At 38.1% G+C, this 17,240-nt stretch overlaps 1 protein-coding gene and 2 pseudogenes across 1 annotated transcript; 1 reads left to right on the top strand and 2 right to left on the bottom strand.

Annotated features, from left to right (window-relative positions):
• Positions 1 to 1,835: 1,835 nt before the first annotated feature.
• LOC100722895 (olfactory receptor 9G4) lies at positions 1,836 to 9,508 on the top strand. Its single transcript, XM_003468016.4, has 2 exons — positions 1,836 to 1,857; positions 8,565 to 9,508. Exon 2 carries the CDS (start codon positions 8,570 to 8,572, stop codon positions 9,506 to 9,508), a length of 939 nt encoding a protein of 312 aa, XP_003468064.2. The 5' UTR covers positions 1,836 to 1,857; positions 8,565 to 8,569.
• A 2,885-nt stretch (positions 9,509 to 12,393) lies between these two features.
• LOC100722625 (olfactory receptor 9G19-like) lies at positions 12,394 to 13,093 on the bottom strand (annotated as a pseudogene).
• A 2,512-nt stretch (positions 13,094 to 15,605) lies between these two features.
• LOC100725016 (olfactory receptor 9G19-like) lies at positions 15,606 to 16,523 on the bottom strand (annotated as a pseudogene).
• Positions 16,524 to 17,240: the final 717 nt, after the last annotated feature.

Raw genomic sequence — 17,240 nt, 5'->3', positions numbered from 1 at the left:
GATACTATATGCCATGTGATTAAAAAGGAAAACAGTGAATTATGTAGAGAATAAACAGCAAATACCTCATTCACCCTTCTGCTTCATTTATGGCTTCATTCAAATTCAGATTTCATCCCATGTGTTTTCTCCCTCTCTCTGCTTAAAAATAGACTTCTGAACAAAGAAAATGCGGTATTTACTCACTAGAATATACAGTTATTTGTGTACTCTTTAAAGAAAGATTGATTCCAGTCATTTATAGCACAGTGGATGCAGCTCGAGATCTTAATATTTGGTGAAATAAACGAGATGCACAAGTGTGTCTCGTGTTTTGTTTTTTTTTTTTTTTTTTTTTTTTTTTTTTTTTTTTTTTTTAGGAGAAACCGAAAATAGAAATGTAGTGCAGCATAAGCAATAAGTTATAGAATGTGGGGAGAGAGATCTTTCTCCACCGGGAAGAGCATCAGTTTGAGGTGGGAGCGAGAAGGGATGGCAACTGAGTTAAGATTAGAGGTGGTTAAGATAACAAGGAACGTGACCAGTGTGTACTGCAAATATGTGTAATAAAAATTTAAATAGAAAAGCCTTGCTTGCTTTTCCTTCCTTCCTTCCTTCCTTCCCTCTTTCCTTTATCTTTCTTTCTTTCTGGAGTATTTTTAAATTATTTTTTTGAGGTATGGTCTTTATGTGTAGCCCAGGCTGACCTCCAAATAATTCACAGCCATTCTCCTGCCTCAGCCTCCAGCTAGCTAGGAGTACACCTGGTACAATGCCTGGTGGATTAAGAGAGTTTCAGATAACTATAGAATTGAATGGAAAATCCAAAAATCAATCCATTTTAGCAGATTTTTTCCTTTACATTTTCCTACAACATTTTATTACAATAACTTGGTTTTAGTTATGTTTTTCCACTCCTAAACTCTCTTCCTTAAGGGGCCTGTGTTTCTGTCTGATTTGTATTTCTAACAGTCCCCAAAGCCTGTCACATTGGGCTTTGTGCAGTTGATAGCTAAATGAATGACCCCATCTATTTTTGCTATGGGTAGGCTGGACTAGCCTTCAGCTAGTTCTTGAGCAGCTTCATCATTGCAGTGGGCAGACACTCAAATCCATGTTGCTTCTCCTTTTAGGGGCTGCCAATATTACTACGGCAAATAAGGTTTGGCAGCAGCTGAAGCAGAGACAGAATAGCCCAGTCTGAGGTACCATGGCCAGAAAGAGCAACAGTGTGGTGTTCTTTTTTTTTTTTTTTTTTAATTTAAAAGGAAAAAGAGAAAAATGCAGAACAAAACAAAACAGTGTAAGGGTACAAGTAATACAGAACTACTACAACAACAACAACAACAACAACAACAAAAACAGTAAGATATCACCAGTTAACAGATTACACACTATCATCTTAAAGACAGTGGTTCAGGTCACAGGATCAAAGCTTACAAAGTGAACGTTCAAACAGTGGGACTGCAAACAGTTGTGTTCAATGATCCAATCAAAACCATTAATATGGTCATCTATTTAACACACCTAAACACACTTGCTGTTTTATCCTTTAGGGCACTTTTTTTGCCTCTCTTTATTACAACAAAATTTACATATTTTGGGTTTTACACGAAGGTGTGGTGTTCTTGCCTCTGTCCATGCTCTTTGGCCAAAACGTGGTCACATGACCCAGACTTTAACCACAGACTCTTGGGAAATTCAGTTTTCCTGTGGGACCAGAGACTACACTCAGGCTGGAGGGCTTGAGCAAAATGTCCCCTGTCCATGCTACTCAGTAGCAGGTGAATTCCTCGGGCATGAGTACATTTGTCCTGCAAATCTTCTCTTCCACTGATCCTGTTATTCACAGTTATGATACACAACCATTTTGTACTGGTGTAAATATTCCTTTATATTTTCTTTAAAAAAGAAAAACAATACAAGTATAGAAATGATACAGAATTTTTAAAAAACTAAGAAATTAACAGTGGTTAATATATTGCATATTGTTATTTTCAAAGTACTTGTTCAGCTTTGTTCAGGTTACATGGTTTAAATTTTATAAGGATTTGAAATGTTTTATATTTAAAGGAGGATTTTTCCTATTCTTGTCCCTTTTTCTCACTCACAGTGTCTACAGTTAATATCCATATAGTCTTGCTTCCTCTATTTTGGATTATTTTCATCTTAGTTTAACAAAGTTATTTCTTGTGATTTTGTTTAAATTATAACATAACAAACAACACTAATGCTCCTCTGCCAAGTATTTAAACTAATTAGTAAAATCTGGAAGGTCACAAATCCAAGACTATGTGGAGGAAATGTATTTAATTTTCCCATCAGTATTCAAATTCTTTCAGTGTGGTTCATTTCAAAGGGTTTTAATATCTCCCTAGAACCCCTCGCACTGGGTAGTGGAAATCTAAACCCTGTGGCACAGTGACTTTGAACCCTGTACCCAGATTGACCCTTTGACAAATAGGTACATGAATAAGACTTCCCAGAAGCATTTTTTGGGGGAATTGTGGATTTCTTGAAGCCTATCTGCATTCATTCAGATGAATGAATTTGGGCTCAGGGGTCTCTGAGCCCAAATTAAACATCCTTGCTCAAGCCAAGGTACAGAAGCTAAACAGAATTTTTGAAAAAGAGTGCAGCTAAAAGGGCAGTACTGGAGCACATGAGGCACATGAAATACACCACAAGGAGTTTTGTTTTACTGGGTCTGCCCTTAACTTGCTTAGTGACATTCAGCTAAACCTACATGCTCCACCAATTACTCTTGGCAATTGCTTTACTTTGTAGTTATGATGAACTAAAATAATATCACACAAGGACCATGGCTGTTTCTGCTTTGTTTTCTGCTGTGTCTCTGGTGATTAGCACAAAATCCGATGAATTATTCATAGTCATTTTCCAATGAATATTGGTATGTATGCTAAGTGGGATCTGGATTATCTATATTTCTAAAAATCATTTCTCTTAATCTGTGGTGACAATGTCATTGATGATTTCTTCTGTGACCTGCCCCCACTTGCCAGTTGGCATGTGACATGGAGGTGAGCTACCAGGCTGAAATGTACTTTGTCCTGACCTGCAGCATCATTGCTCCTCCTGGGTTCATCCTCACCTCCTACCTCTCCATAGTGGTGGCAATCCTGAAGATCCACTCCATCACAGACCTCCTCAAGGCCTTCTCCACGTACAGCTCCCACCTGGCAGCCAACTGCTCCATCGTCTTCATCCTCTCCTGGCCCAGCACCAGCTATGCCCTGGAGCAGGACAAAGTAGTACTGCTGTTCTACCCTGTGGTCAGCTCCATGTTGAATCCCTTGATCTACAGTTTGAGAAATAAAGATGTACCTGTGGAAAATTCCAGTTTGAGCTCAGTTTCTTTGTAAGTACTTGATTATAGCAGGTTATCCCTATCCTTTTCAGTAGCCTAGACTTTCTGAAAAAAAAAAAAAAGAAAGAAAGGAAAACAATCCTTTTGTGGAGATAGCAGTTTGCATCTATGTTTGACACATAACAGTTACATTTTGGAGAGCTAAGTTCTTGATTTTTTTTTTCAATCATTATGCTTTGTTTGTCCCAAACCTAACTTCCTTCCTTCTGCAAAAGGTCTGATTCCCTGTTCCCTGCAGTCTGTCTCTTGTTTTGCTATTTAATTAATTTATATCTTGGGTTTCTCATAAGAGAAAAATCATTTTATTCTGATTTCTGCTTCTTGTATAATGCAAGATAACAGGTTTCCTCTCCAATTGATGAAATAGAGAACAAATATTATTTAGTCACTAGAGTCACTGTGGATTTCTAAAAAAAGAGCATTCTCCCCTCACAAAAATATTAGAAGATCCTAGGAACAGTAAGTCAGTGATGTGAGGAGAGCAGCAAGATGTAAGTGAACCCAAACACAAGAATAGATGCACAAGTAGAGCAGAATGAATGAGATTGCATAAAACTTTACATGCAGGGGAAAAATCAAAATGGAAATCATTACTTGGTGAAGCAGGGATTGGTAACAACTAAGGACCTGCAAATGTTTATATTTCTTCTTTCCAGTTTTATGTATAAATTTAAAGTAGGAATATATCTTTGTGATGCATCTAATTTCTTAATCTCAGTAGTTTTTTGTGTGTGAAACATGAGTCTGTGGCAACATTAAGAGGCTGCCCCCTTATTAACCTGGCACCCCGGGTTTGCAGGACTTTCCTAGTGCAGTGCTGCATGGCAGGTGGTTTTCAAGAGAAAAGTATTTTTTCCACAGCTTCAGGCCAGATGTCCAATTTCAAAAGCACATGGGGCTGTTTCTCTCATGGTCTTTCTCTTTGATTCACAGATCGGTGCCTGGCTGCAGAGGTCCCACCTCTCCTTTCCTCTGTGGCATCACACTCTGAGTGACACTTGTATCTTGGAATATTCTTGGCAAACAGTCAAGTAGGGTGGGGGTTAGGCCCACATTACTTGCTGTGTTTATCTTAATCACATCTCCCTAGGCCTGATCTCCATCTGCAGTCACGTTGCAGGTCCTGGAGTTCAGGTCTCAGTGCATGCATTGTGGTGAGACTTGATTCAGCCTTAACCCCAGGGAAATGCAGGGCATGTCCAGTGAAGGAGCCAGAGAAGACCATTCAGAGAGAAGAGCATGCATCACTAGAAAAATTATAGAAAACAATCAATAGTACAGGTCAGAGAAATTCTGTTACCAAAAATATTGAATGATTGTATTGTGACATAGAGCCATTAAAATTGTCAACTTTTAATAAGATTCTGCTCACTTGATCATATTCTAGTTAGTATATTATGCATCGCCATACTCCACACAAACTCTTAATTATGTCTTTGGAGACAGAGTTACATATTTCTGGATGCTGTGTGGAGGAGGTCTCAAAGGGCTACTGAGGAAATATATATTGCTTCCTTCAAGCTGTACAGCAAATACCAAAAAGAATGGACAGCACCACTTCCTGAAACTGGTGCTGCTGACAAGAGGTAAGCATTGAAGACGAAGGGAAGCTGAGTGGTTTTGCCTTGCTGTGCCTGCAGCTGGACTGAGAAGGGAATGCAGTGTGGGATGGCTATAAGGTGATCATTGTCATGCCAACACCAGAGATGTGCACACACACACAGACACACACACACACACACACACACACACACAAACACACACACACACACACACGGACTCCACTTTAACTCAGATTCCATCCAGCAGTATATCTGTTCCTAATACACAATTTGAAATTCATGTTGATATTTGTGATGAAGGATCATATATTCAGTAACAATGAAATAAACCAAGAACAAAGAAATGATCTCCTGTCTGTCTGTTCATATCACTACCCCACACTGCATTCCCTCCTTCTCTCCTTCTCTCCTCTTTAGATGCCAAAGAAACACATCCTTTGCAGAAATGCTCCCAGGCCCAGTACTCCCGTGTGTAGTGGTTCAGCATGCATGGTTGGGACATTGTCTGTGCTTTTATCTCACATGCACATATAAGCAACAGTTTACTATAAACTCCAGGTGGATTCAGGTCTCAGAGTGAGTCTTACATTTTATATATTCATCCTTTTTATTACAGTATCGTTTACTGTGCCAGGAAAGTGTGCTTTGTTTTTCTGATAATTTTAAGTGCTATCAGAAGCAGAAACTCCATCAGGAAAAACAGGTCCAAATTACAGATATTCTCTCAATATGTACCAGGCATTATTACCCTGCTAGGTATTGACTGTGATGCTGGAATACAGCAGTAAATAGACTTTTTTCTTATGTATGATGTATCCTGTTAGAGAGAAAAGGAGTTAAATATGAAAAATAAGAGTGTATGATGTAAATTAGAACTCAAGAGCTAGAAATGGATCAAAACAGAACAGGATCCATGTACAGTCAGAAGGGTGCAGATTATTGGTGAGAAATGGGCATGGAATCTTTTAACAATAAGTGATTAATATGATCCCTAGCAAATATGAAAAGGACCTACAGGAGGAGAAATATGCAAGTTTTTTGAGAACAGTGTTTCAGGGAGAAGAAATAGACTGGTTAAAAGACAGATGTACATTTGGGAAAGTGGAAAAATCACCAATATAGGAGCAAAATGAAAGACCAGGAGAGTAGGCTGAGTTTTAGGAGATAATGTGTTTTAGAGAGAGCTGAGCTGTGGATAATTGCAAGGCCAATCTGTGTGTGTGTGTGTGTGTGTGTGTGTGTGTGTGTGTGTGTGTGAGAGAGAGAGAGAGAGAGAGAGAGAGAGAGAGAGAGAGAGAGAGAGAGAAATGAGGCATCATTACAAGGTTGTAAATACAGGCGTTATGGTGTGTCATTGAATTACTGGACTGTGCTGGCTTCTCTGTCCACCATGTACCAGAAGGCACGAATGGTGCAGACCAGTTACATGGTGAATGCCGTCCTCTTGAACCCAGTGGTAACCATAAATGTAATGGGGGTGGAAAAGCTAAAGCAAAGGGAATTATGGTTTTGTTTCTGAGACAATGAAAAGTTTATAGTAGAGGATGGGAATAAACTGATTCTAATTTTTTTTGAATTCAGAAAAAAAGGCAAGGAGATCATGAACTTATATGGAGAAGGAATATATAGATCAAGTTTGAAAGTGAAAATTAACAATTTAGCTTCAAGCATATGAAGTTTAAATATTTGTATCTGTCTTTAATATTTTACTTGGATTGTTAGCACTGGAAATAGAGACAGTTTCTATGAGAGAAGATTTTCAATCTAAGAAGCCTAAGCAGAAAATCCACTGATAAATTGCTGAGAGTATTTGAGTCCTCTAAAATTTTGTGCACTTATGTGCACTATGGGGTTTTTTGGGAGAGTTGTGTTTTACTAGTTCCCAAAGAGATATTTAATTTCTTACCTTTCAGTTATTAGATATTTTCTTATGAAGAAATTAAAAAAATATAGGGGTGGGAAAATGGCTGGTTTTTTTAGGGGAGCAAGAATGGGAATGCAAATCTTGAGATAAAATACAAATGCAGTTGTCTTTGCTACTTCCCTTCCAAAGGTACATGGGTATAAAGAGATTTTTACTCACTGTGGAACATTTTATTATAACAGGCAAGGTCCTCTATAGTGTCCTGTTGATTTCTGAGATGTTAGCTAATTGGGATCATAACTAATTGCTACTGGGAAAGGAACTAACCATTTTTGGGGAAATACACTCCTGAGAATGGAGATAAATTTCCTAATTCATACACGTGTTTGGTATCAGGTTTATGTAACAGTTACATTATGCTTTGACCTCAGGCCAATGAGCTTTCTATTTCCAAAACAGGCTTATTTTTGTATTGTGGTACTGAATTACATAGATATTAAGGTTCTGAATTTTAATAATATTCTTAGTGACACCATAGTCCTAATTTCAGTTGCTTATTAGCAGAAACTTGACTTTATTACATTTGTGTAAAATAAGAATTTATAAATATATTTTTCCTCAGATTTAAATTAGCTACCATTTCATAGCTACACTACCTGTTCCCTATATTATCTGTGCATTTTACCTATGTAATATTGGAATTTTCTTACCATTTTGCATGTGAAGTTGTGTATGTTTGCAGGTTAAGATATTTTTCTAAGATGATAGAGTTATCAAGTAATGGGATCATCTTAACTAATGTTTTTGTTTTATTATGACAATTTTGTTTTGTTTTTGTCTCCTTATTTTTATTTATTTTAAAATTTAAATATATATATATATATATATATATGCTCAAATTGTACACAGTTATGTGTTACCATGTAATGTTTCTATGCATGTATATATTGTGTAATGTTTAAATGATTTCAATCTCAAATATTTGTAATTCTTTACAGGAACATATTGAAGATCCTTTCTTCTAGCCTTTTGAACTATGCAGTAGATTATTATGGTCTACAGTCACCTCTTTGTGTAATGTTACAGCTGATGTTGTTCCTTCCTGTCTGTAACTTCTTTGTAAGCACCTAGTAATTACACAGAGTCTCATTTCCAGTACCAGGTCTGCAGTTGAATAGCCCTGTGACTTTGCTTACTTGAACTCTATACTTCACTCTCTTTCTTTGTTTGAAGTGTGTAACCCTCAGTCCACTGGTACAGAGGTGTAAGGAGAACCAAGAGGGTTAATTAAATATGGGTGTAGCATAGAGACTGACAAATCTGTCTGAAACAGACAGTCAGGTCTGTTTCTCTCTACTTGTTACAGTAGGAAGTTTAAGACACTACATTGTTATACACAGCTTCAGACAAGAAATGCTCAGTTTATGGATAGATACTAAAATTTTATGAGTGTCCATCACAAATCAAAGATAGCCCTACAGTTCTGCAATATCTGCTGTTTAGTCAATCACACAATCTGTCAAAAAATTCATTTTCATCATCAGTCTTATGAGAATAAGAGATTTTCTACATTAAAGGTGAAAAATGGATTCCATAATTTAAAAATCATTTTCACTCTAAATCCTGCTGTCTTGCCAAGTCCCAATGTGAAGTTCTATAATGCTAAATAATAAGAAATAGTATCTCCTAAACTTCTTAGTAATTATTAATTAATCAATAGAAAAACTAGTGGTAGCTTTTCTTGCAGTGGTGATGACCAGGTTTTTCTCAGTGAACATGGAACTGGGAAATCGCACTTTCCTGACCGAATTCATACTGGTGGGCATCTCAGCAGACCCCCGCTGGCAGCTGGTCATCTTTGGGATAATTCTAGCTATCTACTTGGCAACCTTGTCAGGAAACCTGACCCTGGTTTTCTTAATCCGGATTGATGCCCGGCTACACACACCTATGTACTTTTTCATCGGCAGCCTGTCGTTTTTGGATTTCTGGTACACTTCTGTGTACACTCCCAAAATCCTGTCCAGTTGTGTTTCAAAAGATAAGCGCATTTCCTTGGCTGGATGTGGGGCTCAGTTGTTCTTCTCCTGTGTTGTGGCCTACACTGAGTGTTACCTGCTGGCTGCCATGGCCTATGACCGCTGTGTGGCGATCTGCAGCCCACTGTTGTACTCAGGCACCATGTCCTCCGATCTCTGCACCGGGCTTGTCACTGGCTCCTACATCGGAGGGTTTCTAAACGCCATAGCTCACACTGCCAACACTTTCCGGCTGCATTTCTGTGGTAGAAATATCATTGACCACTTTTTCTGCGATGCTCCACCACTGGTAAAAATGTCCTGCACAGACACCCAGGTCTATGAAAAAGTCCTGCTAGGTGTAGTGGGGTTCACAGTGCTCTCCTGCCTGCTCGTCATCTTCACCTCCTATCTCAACATCCTCCTGGCTATCCTGAGGATCCGCTCAGCCTCAGGGAGGCGCAAAGCTTTCTCCACCTGTGCCTCCCACCTGGTCTCTGTCATGCTCTTCTATGGATCCCTGCTCTTCATGTATTCAAGGCCGAGCTCCAGCTACTCCCTGGAGAAGGACAAAGTAGCTGCCCTGTTCTACACCGTTGTCAACCCACTGCTCAATCCCCTCATCTACAGCCTGAGAAACAAAGATGTCAAAGAAGCCTTCCGGAAAGCATTGCAGATTATCCGACCACAGGCATGAGGGTTATTGTTTCTTGGTGAATACTTTTATTATATTTTCCAACTAATATATTTCCTTTCATCACAATAAGTTTTATTTAAAATGAAATATTGAACAAACTGTTTTTTTTTTTTTTTGGTCATTATTTGCTGTGACATGAACTCTTTTAATCTTATAGTGCTGGGGGTCCTTTGATGTGCTGTAATATGTTATTTTATTTCTTTGTAGTTCAAGATTTCATGAAATTCATTCTGGCTGGTATCACTGGGAGATCTCAGAAAAAAGTACATAGTTTCAAAGATACAGTTTGATACTGATGCTTGTTGAACAATCTCTATTGGGAGAAATTTGGAATCACAAAGCGGTTTGAAATTTTCTCAATATATTAATTTTTTTCAGTAAGATATTTCCACAAAAGTGTTCCCTAATGTTTGCTGTATGTGCCTAAGAGCAATTTTTGATGTCCAATATCATTTTTATTGTTGAATTGTAGATTTCAAAAGTGAATTATTTTGAAAGCATTAGAATGGTTAACGTAAACTGATAGCACACCTTCTGATGAGAGTACGGAATAAGAGGAACGTTCATTTCTTATGGGAATGCAAATTGATGCATAAACTTTGAGGGGCTGTTCATTTCTTACAAAGCTACACTTGGTTTTACCAAGCATTTCAACAATCATTCTTTCATGTATTCATCCAATTAAGTGGAAAAGTTAGTTCTACACTAAGACCTGAGTACAAGCTATCTTTTTTTATTTAAAGAAAAGGAAAAAAATACATGGAGATAAAAAAGGGTAGAAATAATACAAAAGTATAGAAAAATAAATGGTAAGAAATCGCTGGTTGATAAGTTACATATTGTCATCTTAGAAACAGCTGTTCAGGTTACAAAATTAAAGAATTTAAAATGACATTCAAAAAGTGACACTGCAAACAGTTCTGCTCAATGATCAAACAAAAACTCAGTAATACAGTTATCAGTCCTACACACTTGTTTTTCATCTCAAAGTGAGTAAGATTAAACATATCAAAATAGTTAAAAAAACAATTTAAAGAAATACAGATTTCAAAGCAAGTCCACTGGAGAGCTTCACACAGACCTGTGTCACCTGCATCACTGAGATATTAGGGAAAGTGTTCAAGAGTGGTGTGGATAGCAAAATGATAACTGATAATTGGAACAAATATGGTTAAAATTCATGGAACATATGCACTTCAGGATTATGCATCACCCCAAGGAGTACTTTCAAGGGTAAATATGTCCTTTGGGTCCTTTCTTTTGGGCCACACAGCAGTGCAACCCCTAAGTGGGGAAACAGCACCACTGTATTGAATAAAACAGACTATGAACATAAAGAAAAAGGATTCACATTACAGGAGGCCAGATTTCCTAAGTATGTCCCTCTGTCCTGGCCAAATGACAGAAAGTGCCACATTTTTCCCTGTGGGATTGAACCAAACCAAAGTCTTTGATATCACCAGGCACTGATACCCTAACACTTAAACTCTGTAGGCTGGGTCCCCTGTCCCTGTAGTGCAGAACAAAACAAGGTTGGACATCTCTTGCCTTGTTATCTTTGTAGTAGCATACTGCTAACCTACTAAATCCTGTGGGCTGTTCACTCCGGCATTTAGCAAGTCTTGGAGCCACAGTAGGCCTGTGTATGATGACTTATGGTACTGCCTGGGGGACCTCTCTTCCATGGCTCTTGGGGAAACTCTACCACACTTTCTAGGGGAAGGAACACATTCTAGAGACATGCTGGTATTTTTTAAATTAGAACATTTGAACTAAGAACAAAAGGCTTGATGAATATGTTGTTTCCCAGGAGTGTCACAGAGTGCATGTCCTGGAACACCACAAACAGGACCAGCTGCATCGTGGAGCCTGTGGTGAAGCCCAGCAGGATGAACTCAGTCACTGTGTGATTGCACCTCTCCATGGCTCCCAGAGTACACCAAGAGCTCAGTTTTCAAAGTACAACTGATATCTTTAAGGTTTTGTAATGCTTTTTATAAGAATGCAGCTGAAAAATAAAGTTTCATAAGTGAAGAGTTTTTAGCTCAAAATTTATAATTTTGTTATTGAAAGAGCATTGCAATTAATGGCCAGAGAATATTAAGAAAATTTAGTTAAAATAAACCACATAGGAAGATAGTAGACAATGAACCACTTGTTTTACCTCCAGACTACTCTTTAATTTTGTATCTTCTCATACATAAGTGCTCTGTTTATTTCTACCAAAAATATGTTGACAGGCCTTATTCATCTGTAATACAGGAAACCTAGAAGTAATTGATTAATAGTAGTTAAAATTTACTTTTCCAATGTCAGCAGTCTATAGTATGGCTTCATCACATCTTCATATTAATCATTATGCAGAAATAAATAAATAGATCGATATTTATAGGAAAAGACATTTAAATGATTCTAAGATGCTGAAAGTATATATATTTTTTAAATTTTGCATTAAACCCAGAACTGCTTTTTGAAAACTATATCACTCTCTTGAAGTAATGTGTTCTGTCACCCTGTACTGTGGCTCCATCCTCTTCATCTACTCATGCTCCAGTTCCAGATACAATCTTGAAAGAGACAAAACAGTGTCTACCCTATATAATGTACTGTTCCCCATGTCGAACCCCATGATCGACAGTCTGAGGAAGAAACATATGAAAAAAGCTCTGAAAAAACTCTTTATCGCAGGTTGGTGTTTCACTCACATGCATTCCTCCCATCATTGCTAAGTGATAGCACACTGCTTCAAGAGAATGATTGGGAAGTTTATTATCAAAGATCAATTTATATTAAATGAAATTTAACCAAATATTTCTTTTGCATTAGTTTATCTGTTTTGTTTTAGTGATTAAAGCATCATCTCTGGTATATATTATAGACTTGCTTCAATATTGTCTCTGAGTAGAGCACATCCTCAAGATGGTGGCAAAGATGAAGAAGTAGGAGGCCAGGATGAGCAGGGAAGGGGCAATGATATTGGAGATCAAAACTTAGTACAACATAGACTGGTAGTTGTTTCTCACATCACATGCCAACTTCACCAGGGTGGGACCTCACAGAAAAAGTCATCAATGACATTGTCACCATAGAAGTCTTGAATCAATGTATTGCTGGTCAAGATTATTGCACTGAGAAAGCACTCAGTATAGGAGAACACACTATACAGACGCCAGTCTCCTGGGCATGGCCTGAGCATAGAGCAGGGAGATGGCAATGGCCACATAGTCGTCATAGGCCATGGCTAGCTGGTGGCACTCACTGTAGCACAACTCAGCAGAGAAGAAGAATTGTATCACACACTCTGCAAAGGAGATGCTTTTGTCCTCAGAGAAGCAGGTAACTGTCTGTTGGGTATAGACAGAAGAATACAAAAGACCCAGGAAAGACAAATTTCTAATGAAAGAGTACATGGATGTGTGGAGTCGCTGGCATCATTACAAATCAGCACGATGAATATGTTGTTTCCTAGGAGTGTCATAGAGTACATGCCTAGGAACACCACGAACAGAACCATCTGCATTGTGGTGTCTGTGGTGAAACCCAGCAGGATGAACCCAGTAACACCGTGTGATTGTACCTCTCCATGGCTCCCAGAGCTCACCTAAGGTTGGAGTAGACAAGAATTTGATTCTTCCTTTAGTGTCAGAGCAGATGTGCTTTCTGCTAAGATCTGAGATATAGTTAAGGCTAAAGGGGGATCCACCTCCTGTGGGTGGTATGTTGTTCTTGCCTAAGTATTGATGTATTCATTACCATGGCACACATTTAATATCAGGCAAGTTAAAAAGTGGCTTTGGGGGCCGTCTTTTTCTCAAGGCATGCATCTGCCTCCAGTGTCATTTTAGACTCCTGAGATAGAGCTCTAACGATGATAGGATGAAACCTTATTCTATAGAACCTTTATTCTAGAAGGAAGAACTTTATTAATTAATAAGTAAAACCATAAAACCAGTGAACATTACACTTAATATTCTGTGCAACTGGAAAGTAAAAATAGATGAAGAACTCATGCTTAATCAGACTTCTTGAATGTAGACTCAGAGAAAAAATTACTTTTTCCATTCCCAGCTAGTAATGGACAAGTTGTTCTGGACCCACGAAAACTGGGAAGTTGCCTACAGTTTGAGAGGTGATAACTAAGTATTTTTCCAGAATTATGGAAGACACTGTCCCCACTGCTAGGAGCCTTGAACATCTTTGCCATAAATCTCGTAACAAACCTGATGGAGGATGAAGGGGGATACTTGCTGGTGACTGAGAAGTTAATCTTTCTTTTTACGCCAGGTTAAAAAAGTTATATCATAATAGGTATTTGAGGACTAAACTCTGGGAGCAAATTGTATTTTCCAATCTCTGTTATTAGTCACAGACATCATTCTTAAGTTGAGTTACCCTAAGTTGTCGTTGTGTTTAGCAGTAGTTTTGAATCACCACACTGAGAAATTTTCTTTTTAAAACAAACCTTTTTAAAACTTTATGATCCTGCAATGAAAGTTAATGTCAGTGCATCCAGTTGTGCACATGTATGCCTACACTCACCTGTAAAATATTCTGTCATATGTAAAAGAGACTTACAGAAACACTTTTCAAAATACTTACACAGTTTATAAAAAAGTAAAATTACATGCCATATATTAATAATATGATATAGTTATGATTCATTACAAATATTTTAAATTATAAAACCAAAAAAGGTTTCCTTAGTGAAATATATCCATACAGTGAAATAGATAATACATGAGGCCTCACCGTTATTTTGCTGGAGACTGAATCACGAGAGTAATTTCTGCTATTAAGGTTCTTTTACTGACAAGGTGGAAAATTCTCAATAAATTTTCAAACAGAAAAATTGCAGTCATTTTTTTATTTAATATACTTGGGTAAACCAGCATATAAGAAACTTTGTGAAATGTGTTATTTTCTGTGTTTTTAGAATGGTGCTGTTTTTATGCTCATATAGAATAATGCCTCACTTCACGGATACTTTAATTTGTGAACAATTTAGTTTGCAAACAGAAGTATTCAGCATAGGTCTGCCTCCCTTAGGGAACTCAACATCAGATGTTGAACACAATGGTGGCCAACTTCCCAGCAAGAATACAAATTCAGCTATGGTCCTAAGAATCATGGAGCAAAGGGAGTTCATGAACCGAGGTATTACTATAATCTTAGAACTTTTCAGAGCCCAGTGTCTACCAGGATTTGATGTAGGTGGAGGGACACTTTTTCATGCACGTTTGACTGTCCTGTGGATACAGAGTACTTTCACACTTGTCTATTACATAACATGTAGCCAGTTGGGCTCCAAATTTGTGGCAATTAAATATCTCAATATGCACTCAAAAGGTGATCTACAAGGCTGTTGCCATGTGATAAGAGGTTCTAATCTGAAGCTTTATGTAGATTTGTGAATATTTATAGATTTTTCTAGGAATTATGTGAAAAGATAGGAAATAATACTAGAATATCACTTAGTTGTCAAATTACATAGAGTGATATATGCTCCATTTATTTCCTAGTGAGTGTTTTTTAATTTTAGTTTGTAAAATTTTTTATATATTTTTATTACTAGTGCATCCTTGTCCTTGGATTTAACTTCCCATCTTCCAGTAGGGTAGAGGAAAGAAACACACACTCTGCATTATTGCCCTTCTAGGACTTGTACATGTCACATCAGAGCTTTAGGAAAACATACATCAGTTGATATTAAAAGAGAGAGAAAAGAAAAGAAATGTAATTCTTTGAGATGTGATAATTGTTACACAGTTCTATATTTCATATTAAACTCAGATACTGCTTATTAAAGACTATTGAAATTAAAGTGAATCTATATGGCATAGCAGAGATAATTATTTAATCAGTAAACTAAAAGAAATAGCTGACACAGAGGAAAGTCTCATGCCACCTGCAGCAGGCAAGATTCTCCTTTACCCTTAACTACATTTCAGGACCTAGCACCAAGGATATCTTCACTGATCCTGACTGAAAGTTGAATTTCATTTTTGACAAATTTTTGATAGTACATTTCCCCAGCCTTCTTTAAAGTAGAATGTTATAATTGATAACCCTTAGCAATGATGGGAGGAATGGATGAGATTCAGACACAAGCTTGTGATATGTTAAATAGTTTTTTCAGAGCTTCTTTCACATCTTTATTCCTTAGACTATAGTTCAAGGGATTCAACATGGGGTACAGCGCAGCATAAAAGGAGGAAACCACCTTGTCCCTCTCAAGGGAGTTGCTGGAACTGGGCCAAGTGTAGATGTAGAGGATGGAGCCATAGTACAGGGTGACAGAGACGAGATGGGAGGAACACGTGAGGAAAGCTTTGAGGCAACCTGGGTGAACTGGATCCTCAAGATGGTGGCAATGATGAAGAGGTAGGAGGCCAGGAATAGCAGGGTGGGGGCAAAGATGTTGGAGGACAATAGGAAACACAACACAGACTGATAGCTGTCTCTCATATCACATGCCAAGTTAACTAGGGGTGGGACATCACAGAAAGCATCATTAATGACATTGTCGCCACAGAAATCCAGAGTGAATGTGTTGCTGGTTAAGATTATTGCACTGAGGAAGCCCCCAGTAGAGGAGAACACCACTAGTCCCCTGGGCGTGGCCTGAGCATAGAGTAGGGGTTTGGTTATAACCATGTGGTGGTCATAGGCCATGGTGTTCAGCAGGTAGCATTCACTCTAGGCCAGCCCTGCAGAGTAGAACTGGGTCACCCAGCATGAAGAGGAGATGCTTATGTCCTCAGAGATTCAGTTTACTAGGACCATTGGGGTGTAGGAACTGAGGAATACCAAAGGCCCAGGAAGGACAGATTTCCAATGGAAAAGTACATGGGTGTGCGGAACCAAGCAGCACTACAGATAAGCATGATGAGTATGTTGTTTCCCAGAAGTTCACAGAGCACATGCCCAGGAACATCACAAACAGGAGCTGCATCTCAGGGTCTGTGGTGAAACCCAGCAGGATGAACTTGGTCACCATGTAATTGCTCCTCTCCATGGCTCCCAGAGTTCACCCAGGGACAGGAGTTCAGTCAGGATGAGTGAGGACATCCTTTGTGCTAGGTCCTGAAATGTAGTTAAGGGTAAAGAAGAATCCTGCCTGCTTCAGGTGGCATGAGACTTTCCTGTGCTTTAATATACTTATTATAATGGTATGCATTTGATAACAGTCAAATAATAATGCAATTTGGAGGTTTGTTTCATTTGTTTTCAAGCAATGTATCAGTCTCAAATGATGTCTCAGACTCCTGAATTTTTTTTTTGTTTGTGTTTGTAAAATGCATTGATCATTTACGCACTTATTTTTAAAGATATTTTTGGAGCACAAATATCTTTTAAGTCTTGATGTACTTGGAGGGACACTTTTCCCCCTGCGTTTAACTGTCCCTATGGTTCTAGGGTACTTTTCCCCTGCCCTCTATGTAGGGTTCACCTAGTGGTGCCTCGACCTTAGTGATGGTTAAATATGAAAACAAACAGTTGCAATGATGTTCTCCAAAGTCATTACCACGATATCTCAAGTGTGTAGAAAAGTTCTTAGAAAAAACGGACATATGGTTAATACTGATGAGGAAATCTGTGAGAGTCTAGAAAGGAAAATAGTGAGACTTATGTTCTGATTGCATTAAGTGGTGTCATTTTTTCCCAAAACTACAATAGAATCTTGGTCAGTAGGCTACATGCATTTCCTACTAAGCCCAGGTGTTTTTTTTTT

Source organism: Cavia porcellus, unplaced genomic scaffold, assembly GCF_034190915.1.
Source record: "Cavia porcellus strain 051 isolate PalLab524CR breed Dunkin Hartley unplaced genomic scaffold, mCavPor4.1 scaffold_14, whole genome shotgun sequence".
Taxonomy (NCBI): domain Eukaryota; kingdom Metazoa; phylum Chordata; class Mammalia; order Rodentia; family Caviidae; genus Cavia; species Cavia porcellus.
The sequence above is the reverse complement of the archived record's forward strand: the minus strand, read 5'-3'. Positions and strand labels throughout refer to the sequence as shown.

Bases quoted from the DNA above. Each gene is read 5' to 3' on its own strand.
- LOC100722895 (XM_003468016.4), top strand. From the start codon at position 8,570: ATGGAACTGGGAAATCGCACTTTCCTGACCGAATTCATACTGGTGGGC.